The 14,349-nt window shown below is 43.6% G+C and overlaps 1 protein-coding gene across 1 annotated transcript in view; it reads right to left on the bottom strand.

Annotated features, from left to right (window-relative positions):
- Positions 1-7,196: 7,196 nt before the first annotated feature.
- LOC138568762 (synaptonemal complex central element protein 1-like) overlaps positions 7,197-14,349 on the bottom strand; it is a 1,666,397-nt gene continuing 1,659,244 nt past the window's right edge. The window contains exon 9 of the mRNA XM_069646543.1: positions 7,197-7,295. Within this exon, the coding sequence (XP_069502644.1) occupies positions 7,197-7,295 (99 nt within the window). The remainder of the gene's footprint in view (positions 7,296-14,349) is intronic.

Below are 14,349 nucleotides of genomic sequence, written 5' to 3'. Positions count from 1 at the left end.
ATTTTCGGTAGACTCAACAGAAACAAATTGAGGTTATACCCACGCCCTTGACAAAACCAGTTTGTCTACTGTCCAAGGCTCCGGTTCTGAGAGTCAATTTGTTTAGTCGTTTTAGCAGCACAGAAGCATAGGTCTTTCCCAAGACATCCAATAGGGAAATCGGCCTGTAATTGGCAGGGTTTGTGCGGTCTCCCTTCTTGTAGGCCAATCCTTTGGATTAGCGTGCAGCTAAATTGGGCCCATGCCTCAGGGGCAGCTCTTAAGATTGCATTTGTCAGCCCATCAGGACCGGGAACCCTAGATTTACTCACGTTTCTTATAATTAATAGGATTTCATCTACATGGAAAGTAAGGTTCCATGATGAAGCAGTCATCGGAATTTGCACAGTTGTTTGTTTGCCATTATTATTGTGTAAGGTTGTGAAATATGATACCCAAATCCGTTCTGGGACAGGATTTGATAGAGACTTGGTAATAGATACATTTCTTCCATTCAATAGTTGGCACACATTGCTGTTGTTTTTTTCTCCATCTCATCATCTTTTCTGCATCGTTCTGAAGCATTACAGAATAGTGAGCTTGTAACCCTGTTTCGGTATTTTTGTCTCCTTTTTCTAATTTGATAGCCTCTTACTACTAGTGGGGCATAGTTCACTCCTCCTTACGCATAATGGGCCCTTGTTCAATCAGCAGGTCATCAGAGCTGTGCTTTGGGATGGAAAGACATTTTGCACTTTTTTGTCTTGGATTCTTAAAGGCAGCTAGCACATGTGTGTAATTAGTGCTAGCTTTCTCACTTTCTAACCAAATATTACATTTCTCAGGGAGATTTTTTGGATCTTGTGAGTTTAGTCGCACTCTGGTGAGGGTTGAATCCGCTTTAACAGAATGGGGCCAGATTTCTGCTGCTCTGTTATTTTGCATCAGGCATGAGACTATAATGGGCTCATGTTGACTGGCCGAAAACGGCACAACTCTCAAGGATGTTACTTGCCCCAATAAAATGATAGAAGCAAAGAAGTAATCCAATGTGGCTTCAAGGGTGCCATTTTTCCAGGTTTTAGCGTCTGGGATATCTCCCTGCATATTCCCATTTAGCATGTGGAAGTGTCTCATATCCATTGCCTTTATTAATTCTTTAAGCCAAGCATCTTTTGTGGATGTTCTTGGTAAGACAGTTTGTTTTGTTTCCTTCTCATATGCCAGGCAACCTATGTTTAAATCTCAACAGAGAATAAACATTGGTTCTTTAAAGTTTGCATAGATATTCATCAATGTGGTTCAGGACAATATCCACAAAGTCACTACAGGCAGCGTGGCTAGGGTTCCAATATAAGTTAAACATTGCAAGATGTTTATGAAGGCCCATCTTGGTACTGTCCCCAAGTTTTATAATCAGAATTTGAATGAAAGGGTTTGGATGGATTACCTTCACAACATCTAAGTTTGGGGAACTTCCCACAAAAATACTCAGGCCGGCGGATGGTCTTCCTACAGTCCCTTTAAAAGCTTTGTTATGTTATGTTACAAAGCCATCCAGAAGTGAACCCTCCACCAGCCATGATTCTTGAAAACATAAAATGTTATCTGAGGCCAGTGAGAGAGGGAGGCCCTGTAAAAGGTGCTGGAAAGGCGCGCATATTCCCGGAGCCGATCGTCAGGTTCCATTGATCAGCGTCCTTCTGGCTTTGCCACTGCTTATGAATCGACAAGACCCCTGGCAGCCAATTCCAATTGTGGTTATCAGGGCTTCCAGTTGAATCCACTTTCTAGCTGCTGGTGTCCTGCAGAGTTTGACAATGAACGCTGTTTCTATTAATTGTGATTTTAAATGACTTAACATCTTTTGGAAACCAAAATATTTTTTCTCTGACCCGAAGGTCAGCGTCGTGTATTGCTAGTGATGATTCTACAGTTGAATCCTTGACAGCGAAGTATTTAAGCTTAGATAATGGGGACTGCAAAGGCCTCCCAGAGCTGGTCTCTCGTGGATTTTGTTCAGGATATTTTGCGTCAAATCCAAGCGATCGGAGGTCGTCACAAGTCTCCATTAGCAATGTTGCTAAAGCGGGCGATGCCATATGAAGCAATACCCTATATTTTTCTTCTTCATTAAAAAAGGCGACAATTTTAATGTCGCTAGAATGGATAACTCTTAGCTTTGGGACATGATATAAAAGACACATGATAGTGCGTCGATTAAGAATGAGGCTATCATCCGCTCGCAGGACACATTCTAGAATCAATACATTTGCCTTTAGATGTGATGACGAATGTGCTCTTGAAGTTGGCCTATTCAAATTGTCTTGTACGTTGTTTTGGCCGTTGTGAGTCTCAAAGTGAACTTTTTTATTCTATCCAGTCGGAGCAGAGTTTCTAATCATCTTTGCCAGCAGATTGGTGGCTGGTGGGGGTTTGAGTACTTTGGCGATGTTTTGATTCCGTCTTTGTTCTAACGTTAGAAATGGAGGGAATAGGGGAGATGAATCAGTCTCTTGTTTTTTTATCGTAGCTTTGGCGACTTTGTAGAGATCGCTGTCATTGTCCATATCTTCCTGGTCTTCCTCATAGGGGGACAATTCAACCAGAAGATCATCAATTGGCTCATGGTCGCTGACAGCCACTTCATCCTCGACTGTCCTCTCACCTTCAAGGACTTGATCAAAGTAATGTGTCTTGCAGGTTTTCTTTTTCTCCAGACGTTCCTGGGAGCTCCTGCAACTCTGTAGCAGAGGACTCTGTAGCTAATGGTAGCTTTGGCCTTTGTACTACTGTTAGGAAAGATTTCCATTTAATGTGTAACTTTCGCTCCAATTGTGAACCCCCCAAAGTTTTGCTTTGTTTAAACACCATAGTCTGACTTTGCCAGAGGAGCACAGCCTACTGCTGCACTCCCCCAGGCTTTACGCTCACTTTGTTATGGGGAAACTGACATGCCCTTAAAGACAGTCAGTACTGGGAGACTTTATTTCCCTTAGTCCTTGTCAGTGTTGCAACTTTTCTGCAACATGTAACAACTGTACAATGTATTTTACAGTACAATTCACTTGTGTCTTATAGTCATTTCCAAAGGCCGTAGATACTCTCGAAGGATTTTTTAGGTGAAGTGCAGATGTGCCTCGGACAGGACTGGTGGCAGCTTATCTTTTCATTTAATTTTAACATTTTCCTGCCAAGTAAACCATGTTAACTGCGTTTGGCACAAAAATGTGGCCTGGCTCCAAAATGGCCATGCCACGAGGTTCTTTGTCTTGTCCTTTGGCCATTTTGCCCCTTCACTTTCCCCAGGTCGAACCCACCCGTCCTTATTTGGGCATGCATTCTCCCTTGAAACGCCAAGCTTTCACAGGCTTCTGCATGCCTTGTGTGGGTGTCTCCAGGATGTGGGCTGCAATGTCTGGTTCCAATACACATCCTGGGTGCCAAAGAGTCTGGGGTGCTGTGAATGCTTGGGACCACCGTGGTCCGTGATTGGTCCACGTATGGTATGCCTGAATGTGAGCAGATCTCCCATTGGGTCCTCTTTGTTTTGGCGCGAAGGAGATTTAGGATAAGAGAAGGCTCCAAACACCCATACCATGTCGATCTCTGCAGTTCTCTTTGAACGAAGGATAGGATCCAAGTATCCTGAAACTAAGAAGCCGAGTTAAGGAACCGCTGGTGACCCGCTGGAAGGTTTGGCACCCTGAGCCCGCTGTCGTCCCGTTGGACCCCTCTGCAGCTGGTCGTCCTAGGTCTGCGAAGATGCTTCGACCCATTCGAATAGAGGGACCAACTATTCTTGGCACCTTCCTCAAACCCTGAAAATAAGCCTTCTCGGAAGTGTTGCTGGGACAACCAGTGGGCTGACCAGCTTACGCAGGACCTTTGCCCTGATACCGCTGCCGTTTCGAGGAGACACTCTAAACTTGGTACGTCGCTAGCTCTGTGTTCACCGCACTCTCACACCGAATGACCTACACTTGGCATTCCCAGATCTGGAGTAAAGTGAGTGCGTCCGAACAGGAGCATGCGCGGTTACCGTGTCGCCCAGCCGTGGTGACGAACTTTGCAGATGTGCTGTATTTGTGCCCCTCTTGCCCCTGAAGCCTGCTGCAGTGAAACTGGCCTGATCCATCCACCAGGAGCGGAGAAATCGCTACTGTCCCGTTTGGGAATCAACGCTGCATCTTCGTCACTGAAAGCCGCAGAGCAGCCAAGTTGACGCACTTGAAGCTGCAACCGAATTTGACTCGACTGCCGCAGTTTGGTTCCGGAATGTGCCGGGGGTCGATGAGTAATTGCAATCCTAACCGGTGGCCCCAAGCGCCTCCATCCATTTTTACGCACAAGTGGCCCCTGAAGGCCCCTCTCCTTTCCACTGCTAGTGCGAGCTAGCAAACTATTCCCGAACTCTGGAATCTGTTCTGCCCTGTTGGGGAGACCCTCCACGAATAGTGGGAACTAATTCTTTATCGCCTCACCCACCTTCCTGAGCTGATACAGACCCTTGAAGAGACCCCGTTTTGCCCATCTGCATTACCGCGTGCGCCAGCATTGCAAGTACATTTGAGAAATAGGCTCCACTCTTCTTAAGGATTAGACGGCCTCTCAGTTAGGAGTGTGTTGGATGGGATGCAGAAGAGACTAAAGACTATTTGCGCTGCCTGTTTCCTTCCCCTTTTAGGTTACAGACCCATTTTGTGCATTAACCCTTTAAAACCCATTGGTCTTGTATATATGTATTTCGATAGGATTGTATTGATCTAAAAGTATTACTGTGATTGTTATTGTGTGATGAACTTTCAAAGGCCTTGAAAGAAATGTATTTGTAATTTTAATACATATACACCTGACTTTCAGTGATTTGTAAGTGTCCTTTACTCTGTGTGCTCATTGAGGTCTTACATTCACCCTCATCCCTCCTGAGACCTAGTCTTGACTGCCGCCAATGCTACCTTGATTGGTCTGGCTTGTCCAGAAGGTTACCCTGTTCCAAGAAACTACGCTGGCCTTCTGAACCTGTGCCCACCGGGTCAGAGTTCAGAAATCCGACTTAACAAATTGGTGGCAGCAGTGGGATAGGACCGAAGGTATCCAGTGTTGCATACTAGTGAAGGCATTTCAAGTTATTTCTACCCAGGACACATAGTGGCTTTGTAGTGATAACTGTAAAGGCCATAGACCTGCCTAAAATAATGGAAACAAGTACATTTATAACCTTAAATTCTTCTAGATCGAAACATTGAGAAAGATGTATACTGAGAGAGGTTTACCTGCTCAAGGTACAAAATTGGAAATGATTCAGAAAATCATGCAATGGCAAGAGTCACAACTCAGTGCCATAACCTCTGATGAGAGTGCAGAAGGAGGTGGAACAGCTTCCACTGGCAGAACTGAAAGTTCTGTCGCTGCCCTCATCAATGGTGCCCATGAGGATAGGGAGGATGCAATGTCTAATGTTTCCTCTGCAAGCTCTGATGCAGAGGCCATGCTGGAATTCAAGAAGCAAGAGCTGCTGTTTAAGCAGAAAGAGCTTGAATTTCACATGGCAACGCTGAAAACAGAGCAGACAGAAAAACAGAAAGTCAGGTATCACCAGTTGGAACTGGCCAAGCTTCAAGTTTCAAAATGATCCCACGTATCTGGACATGGGTCTGGGTCCTCCTCTCATCCACGATTTCCTAAAGATCTGCTCAGTGTGTATGATGTGAAGTATGACATGGACTGGTTGAATGCATTTGAGTATGCATGCGAAGTTCAAGAGGTTGTAAATGCTGATAAGATTGCATGGTTGCTCAGCAGACTATCCCATTCTGGCTGCAGTGCTATTATGGAAATGTCAAAAGCTGAAAAAGTAGATTTTGCAATGTTGACGCAAACTCTCATTTTAAAGTTTGGGAAGACTCCTGCCAAATACTTGAAGGGGTTTAGAGAGTACAGAAAGAAAGGATGTACTTGGGTGTCATATGTGACTGATTCTTTAAAGAACTTGACTGGCTGGGATGTAGGCTATAAGGTCTCCACCTTTGAGGGTATGATATGTCTTGTCATGCGTGAACATATTTTTGCATCTTGTTCCCCTGAACTTAAGCAGCATTTGGCAGATTCCAAAAAGTTAGATCCTAAGAAACTGGCCATAGCACAAGATTTGTGGGTGTCACATAGAGTGTCCCATAAGGACAAGACTCACCCTGGTAAGCAGGAGGAGGGGAAAATGTCCAACGATAAGGAGGGTGGGGGATCTGATAAAACTTCCTCCCAAAAGAGCCACAAAAAGAAATTTAAGGGTAAGTCACAAGAGAACACACAGGGTAGTGAAGGTTATCCTCCAAAACAGAACTCTGGTTACAGTAAGCCTCCCTATAGCCCAAGAACCAGTGGATCTTGTGTGGCTTGTGGAGCAAGTGACCATGTGAATGGGGACCCCAGATGTAAGGTCAAACCCTTGGGGGTCTACTCTGCTAATCTGGCCTTCTCCTCCTATGAGGAAGAAGAGATTACATGGGCATCCTTCTTCTCAGACTCCTTCCCCAGTGGGATAGATTCTGAGGTAGTTTTACTTTCCCTGGGTTCCTGGGAACCTAAAGTCTCAGAGGTTTATGCTAGGATTCCTGATAATACCAAGCACTACTTTAAGGACAGTGGGCTGATTAATGGAGTAGATACTCCTGCCCTTAGGGATAGGGATAATGGGTGCAGTAGAACTGTAGTGGATTCTACCCTGGTAGACCCAGAGTAAGTTGCCAGAGCTCCTCTGTTCCCCACTAAGTTGGCTGATGGCCCACTTCTCAAGTTCCCAATTATGCCTCTAAATCCTACTATAAATGGTACAGTGGTCAGGATTTCAGTGAGCATTCAGAGAGATGTCCCAGGAAAGGTCTTTCTGGGGAATGATCTCAGAGCTTTAGGGCTTGTGGGAGACACAGCAGAATGACCCTGCACGAGGTCACAAACGAGGGCTGCCTTGGCCAAGTCCAATGCCCAGCCCAAGCCAAAGGGGAAACCCAAGGCTAAAGGAGTCAGACAAAGTAACAGAGGGAAATAAAACATTCCCCCAAACTCACCTACCACTGAGGTGGAGGTAGTTGGTCAAACACCTCTACCTGACAAGGAAGAGGTGTTCCCTGAAATTCTCTAGTACCATTCATGCAAAGTGAGACAAACAATGTACATTTTAACTGTTCATTGCAATTCATCATTAATAACAGCAATGCTTAAGGTAATAACAGCTCAGATCTATGTGTACCTTCAGCCAGCAAACACTGCTTCCTGTTCTCCATGGTCCCAATCTCTGAGGTCAATCTTTTCTCAGTCTGAAAGAAAGATTCTTTCTGTAAATCAGTCACACAACTGATTCACCTGTACATGGTATTGTGCCTATTATTGACCAGTAATATTCATTACAGTGAGCCCTTCTCTGACCAATCCTTGCCCTCACTGTAACCTTGCTGCCAATTGCCCTAATTTATCAAAAGTTATAATATATTTTCTTTCATTCATCCCTGCTAGGTCCAATACATAGGACCACACTTGCTGTTATGAGTATGGAAGCATCACTCCCGAGGGTGAAGAATTTCCATCACCTAGAAGAAAGGGTCAAAGTGAGGGTTTGCAAGGACTGTGATGCTTAAGAGATGAAATTGGCAAAATTAAGATGTACTAATTAATAACTGAATCATTGCCTCCTCATCCTCTCTTCCCTGCCATTGTGCTTACTGTGTGAGAAACGGACAGCAGAAAATGGACCAAAAGCTTCTATTGATGAACACCCTTCATGAAGCCTTTAGGTCACTACACATATTGATGGGGAAGGTGTCCAGTCATCTGGTCGAAAAAAAACTGGTCGACTGCAATTTGGTCGACGCAATTTCGTCGAAAACCAAATGGTCGAATTTTTTTTTTATTTATATGTTTATTTTTCGGGTTTTCGTTTTGTAAAAAAAGGGGTTTTTAGAGAAAAAAAGGGGGTTGGGGGGGGACCCCCCAAAAAATAAAAAAAGGGTTAAAATAAAAAAAATTCGACCATTTGGTTTTCGACCAAATTGGTTCGACCATTTGTCTGGTCGACCAATTTTTTTCGACCAAATGTCTGGTAACCGATGGGGAAGCATGCATTGTTGCCCTATTGATATCATCTAAAGAATCACCCTGCAAATTGGACAATAAAACTCCCACTCCTCGGGTTTAACCAACTGGTGAAGGCCCCCAGTAACCCTACTCCAGGTGATTCAGGATAGATCAACCAGAGAGTCCAAGCCTTATTGTCCAATTAGCAGGGGTTCTCTTTTCAAGATGTAAATACCAAACACATATCAAAATCAAATATCCCAGAAATATTGTTTCCAAGAAACAGGGTGTTAGTTATTGGTCAAACAAACCAACTGAGATTGGCCTAGATAGGTGTGCAGTCCTTCTCTCTTGATTCTAAAGTAACAAACATAGCTATCACATTTGTAAAGAAAAAAGGCATGCTCAGTAGGTTGACCTGCATTGCCCGTCCCATAGCCAAATAATGCCATGCCACTCTTTCCAAAGATAAAATATCACCATACAATATAGGCAAACAATTATCCTCGTTCAATTACATGTTGTTTCATATCTACAATTTTTATAATGGACTGTTTGGTCATAGCAATTTTATCATTGTCTGCTACAACTACAGAAGGATAACACAAGGGATTGAAACTATCTTGGACACACAGGAATTGAACACACACCTTTTTTAGAAAGGAATCAATGCCTAAACAAAATAATCCAACAATCTCTTCTAAACAAGAAGAAGTAGCTTGAAGCATTAACACTTTTAACGCACAACCCACATGCACATAGTGTACTAAAAGGTTAGTGTCCCAATCTTTTAATCACTAGTCAAAAAATACAATGGAGTATCAGAAATGCAATGGAATATCCATTAATTCAATAATCATATATAGTAAAACACAGTTTCTTCAACCCTGTCTAAAACACAGCATTTGTCAACAATAGTAATAATACACTATTGCAACAAGCCAATAATTCACTCAAATGTGCTACTATTTTTTTTATTTTTATTTTTATTATTATTACGGTTTACAGTTTATTACAAACCTTTACCAATTATCCCAGAACTCCTCCCATCATCATATTTAAACAATTAGCAATTTCTCCAAAACAATTTCTAAAAATGTGGTGAACCCATGAGTCCATCTGGGCATCCCGCCCGCATAGAGGGATTCCCACCATGCCTCGGCATCTAATCCAAATTGGGCCAATAAATTACTACATAGGTACAAAGTTCTTAAACTTCTTAACTCCTGGCAAAACAAAATCACGTGTTTTAGAGACTCCTCACATGCATTGCAAAGTCTACATTTGGAATGCACAGCCAAGCCATATCTGTAGAGTAGTGTTATTGTAGAGAATGTTTAACTGAAATCTCATAAACTCGATTTTTGTAATTCGGAAACTTTGTCAAATATGCCAGAGTTAAGTTATAAGAGGCCGTCAAGATGTTCGTGAGCCTATGGGTCTTCAAATGTGATCTTATTGTTTCTGTCTCTTGCCAATCATGTGTCCATACGATTTTCTTCACGTGTGAACGATTATTGGTCACGGTCTCTCTTGAAGTTCCAAAATCGAGTTAGATATCAAGGCATATTTTCAACCATTAATCCAAAGACCAATTAGGGTAACTTCCCGGATCAGCCACCAAAAGCGCAAATTGAATGGGGCAAGATGGTTTCATTTTGTTGAAGAGTTGTAGAGTCTTCCACTTTACCTTTGTATATAAAGAAAGTAGCCCAGTTTCATGATGGATAATGGCTATGGGAACTGCATACGGTAAGTGCAGGACAGCTCGCCAATACTTACCCTCCAGTCGATCCCATGTGTCCATAGGCCATTTTGCTCAGCGTATTTTTGGATGGTTTTTAGTTTCCTTTGTAGACCAATCACCAAATCATCTGCGTAGAGCAGCCACCCAATCATTTGGCTATTTGATTTTGGTGAACAGGAAGGCACAGGATCTATGATCTGTTGTATGTCTGCGATGAAAAAGTTGAACAGGCTCTGCCACAGGACATCCTTGTTTTAGGCCTTTCGCAGTTATGATGGGTTCTGTCAATGAGCCTTCATGGTTGAGTCTAATGTGTAGTGATGTACCGGTATATAGTTATTTTTATCGCATTTAAAAGATCGGGCGGACATCCGGCCACTGCCACCAGTGACCAGAGCCGCTCCCTCATGATAATATCAAATGCTCACTCAAGGTCGATGCATGCCATGTAGATTTTATAATCTTCTCGGAGAGCCAGCATTTTCGGTAGACTCAACAGAAACAAATTGAGGTTATACCCACGCCCTTGACAAAACCAGTTTGTCTACTGTCCAAGGCTCCGGTTCTGAGAGTCAATTTGTTTAGTCGTTTTAGCAGCACAGAAGCATAGGTCTTTCCCAAGACATCCAATAGGGAAATCGGCCTGTAATTGGCAGGGTTTGTGCGGTCTCCCTTCTTGTAGGCCAATCCTTTGGATTAGCGTGCAGCTAAATTGGGCCCATGCCTCAGGGGCAGCTCTTAAGATTGCATTTGTCAGCCCATCAGGACCGGGAACCCTAGATTTACTCACGTTTCTTATAATTAATAGGATTTCATCTACATGGAAAGTAAGGTTCCATGATGAAGCAGTCATCGGAATTTGCACAGTTGTTTGTTTGCCATTATTATTGTGTAAGGTTGTGAAATATGATACCCAAATCCGTTCTGGGACAGGATTTGATAGAGACTTGGTAATAGATACATTTCTTCCATTCAATAGTTGGCACACATTGCTGTTGTTTTTTTCTCCATCTCATCATCTTTTCTGCATCGTTCTGAAGCATTACAGAATAGTGAGCTTGTAACCCTGTTTCGGTATTTTTGTCTCCTTTTTCTAATTTGATAGCCTCTTACTACTAGTGGGGCATAGTTCACTCCTCCTTACGCATAATGCGCCTTTGCTCAATCAGCAGGTCATCAGAGCTGTGCTTTGGGATGGAAAGACATTTTGCACTTTTTTGTCTTGGATTCTTAAAGGCAGCTAGCACATGTGTGTAATTAGTGCTAGCTTTCTCACTTTCTAACCAAATATTACATTTCTCAGGGAGATTTTTTGGATCTTGTGAGTTTAGTCGCACTCTGGTGAGGGTTGAATCCGCTTTAACAGAATGGGGCCAGATTTCTGCTGCTCTGTTATTTTGCATCAGGCATGAGACTATAATGGGCTCATGTTGACTGGCCGAAAACGGCACAACTCTCAAGGATGTTACTTGCCCCAATAAAATGATAGAAGCAAAGAAGTAATCCAATGTGGCTTCAAGGGTGCCATTTTTCCAGGTTTTAGCGTCTGGGATATCTCCCTGCATATTCCCATTTAGCATGTGGAAGTGTCTCATATCCATTGCCTTTATTAATTCTTTAAGCCAAGCATCTTTTGTGGATGTTCTTGGTAAGACAGTTTGTTTTGTTTCCTTCTCATATGCCAGGCAACCTATGTTTAAATCTCAACAGAGAATAAACATTGGTTCTTTAAAGTTTGCATAGATATTCATCAATGTGGTTCAGGACAATATCCACAAAGTCACTACAGGCAGCGTGGCTAGGGTTCCAATATAAGTTAAACATTGCAAGATGTTTATGAAGGCCCATCTTGGTACTGTCCCCAAGTTTTATAATCAGAATTTGAATGAAAGGGTTTGGATGGATTACCTTCACAACATCTAAGTTTGGGGAACTTCCCACAAAAATACTCAGGCCGGCGGATGGTCTTCCTACAGTCCCTTTAAAAGCTTTGTTATGTTATGTTACAAAGCCATCCAGAAGTGAACCCTCCACCAGCCATGATTCTTGAAAACATAAAATGTTATCTGAGGCCAGTGAGAGAGGGAGGCCCTGTAAAAGGTGCTGGAAAGGCGCGCATATTCCCGGAGCCGATCGTCAGGTTCCATTGATCAGCGTCCTTCTGGCTTTGCCACTGCTTATGAATCGACAAGACCCCTGGCAGCCAATTCCAATTGTGGTTATCAGGGCTTCCAGTTGAATCCACTTTCTAGCTGCTGGTGTCCTGCAGAGTTTGACAATGAACGCTGTTTCTATTAATTGTGATTTTAAATGACTTAACATCTTTTGGAAACCAAAATATTTTTTCTCTGACCCGAAGGTCAGCGTCGTGTATTGCTAGTGATGATTCTACAGTTGAATCCTTGACAGCGAAGTATTTAAGCTTAGATAATGGGGACTGCAAAGGCCTCCCAGAGCTGGTCTCTCGTGGATTTTGTTCAGGATATTTTGCGTCAAATCCAAGCGATCGGAGGTCGTCACAAGTCTCCATTAGCAATGTTGCTAAAGCGGGCGATGCCATATGAAGCAATACCCTATATTTTTCTTCTTCATTAAAAAAGGCGACAATTTTAATGTCGCTAGAATGGATAACTCTTAGCTTTGGGACATGATATAAAAGACACATGATAGTGCGTCGATTAAGAATGAGGCTATCATCCGCTCGCAGGACACATTCTAGAATCAATACATTTGCCTTTAGATGTGATGACGAATGTGCTCTTGAAGTTGGCCTATTCAAATTGTCTTGTACGTTGTTTTGGCCGTTGTGAGTCTCAAAGTGAACTTTTTTATTCTATCCAGTCGGAGCAGAGTTTCTAATCATCTTTGCCAGCAGATTGGTGGCTGGTGGGGGTTTGAGTACTTTGGCGATGTTTTGATTCCGTCTTTGTTCTAACGTTAGAAATGGAGGGAATAGGGGAGATGAATCAGTCTCTTGTTTTTTTATCGTAGCTTTGGCGACTTTGTAGAGATCGCTGTCATTGTCCATATCTTCCTGGTCTTCCTCATAGGGGGACAATTCAACCAGAAGATCATCAATTGGCTCATGGTCGCTGACAGCCACTTCATCCTCGACTGTCCTCTCACCTTCAAGGACTTGATCAAAGTAATGTGTCTTGCAGGTTTTCTTTTTCTCCAGACGTTCCTGGGAGCTCCTGCAACTCTGTAGCAGAGGACTCTGTAGCTAATGGTAGCTTTGGCCTTTGTACTACTGTTAGGAAAGATTTCCATTTAATGTGTAACTTTCGCTCCAATTGTGAACCCCCCAAAGTTTTGCTTTGTTTAAACACCATAGTCTGACTTTGCCAGAGGAGCACAGCCTACTGCTGCACTCCCCCAGGCTTTACGCTCACTTTGTTATGGGGAAACTGACATGCCCTTAAAGACAGTCAGTACTGGGAGACTTTATTTCCCTTAGTCCTTGTCAGTGTTGCAACTTTTCTGCAACATGTAACAACTGTACAATGTATTTTACAGTACAATTCACTTGTGTCTTATAGTCATTTCCAAAGGCCGTAGATACTCTCGAAGGATTTTTTAGGTGAAGTGCAGATGTGCCTCGGACAGGACTGGTGGCAGCTTATCTTTTCATTTAATTTTAACATTTTCCTGCCAAGTAAACCATGTTAACTGCGTTTGGCACAAAAATGTGGCCTGGCTCCAAAATGGCCATGCCACGAGGTTCTTTGTCTTGTCCTTTGGCCATTTTGCCCCTTCACTTTCCCCAGGTCGAACCCACCCGTCCTTATTTGGGCATGCATTCTCCCTTGAAACGCCAAGCTTTCACAGGCTTCTGCATGCCTTGTGTGGGTGTCTCCAGGATGTGGGCTGCAATGTCTGGTTCCAATACACATCCTGGGTGCCAAAGAGTCTGGGGTGCTGTGAATGCTTGGGACCACCGTGGTCCGTGATTGGTCCACGTATGGTATGCCTGAATGTGAGCAGATCTCCCATTGGGTCCTCTTTGTTTTGGCGCGAAGGAGATTTAGGATAAGAGAAGGCTCCAAACACCCATACCATGTCGATCTCTGCAGTTCTCTTTGAACGAAGGATAGGATCCAAGTATCCTGAAACTAAGAAGCCGAGTTAAGGAACCGCTGGTGACCCGCTGGAAGGTTTGGCACCCTGAGCCCGCTGTCGTCCCGTTGGACCCCTCTGCAGCTGGTCGTCCTAGGTCTGCGAAGATGCTTCGACCCATTCGAATAGAGGGACCAACTATTCTTGGCACCTTCCTCAAACCCTGAAAATAAGCCTTCTCGGAAGTGTTGCTGGGACAACCAGTGGGCTGACCAGCTTACGCAGGACCTTTGCCCTGATACCGCTGCCGTTTCGAGGAGACACTCTAAACTTGGTACGTCGCTAGCTCTGTGTTCACCGCACTCTCACACCGAATGACCTACACTTGGCATTCCCAGATCTGGAGTAAAGTGAGTGCGTCCGAACAGGAGCATGCGCGGTTACCGTGTCGCCCAGCCGTGGTGACGAACTTTGCAGATGTGCTGTATTTGTGCCCC

Source organism: Ambystoma mexicanum, chromosome 2q, assembly GCF_040938575.1.
Source record: "Ambystoma mexicanum isolate Mex_15411 chromosome 2q, UKY_AmexF1_1, whole genome shotgun sequence".
Taxonomy (NCBI): Eukaryota; Metazoa; Chordata; class Amphibia; order Caudata; family Ambystomatidae; genus Ambystoma; species Ambystoma mexicanum.
This window is presented reverse-complemented; position numbering and strand designations above follow the sequence as displayed.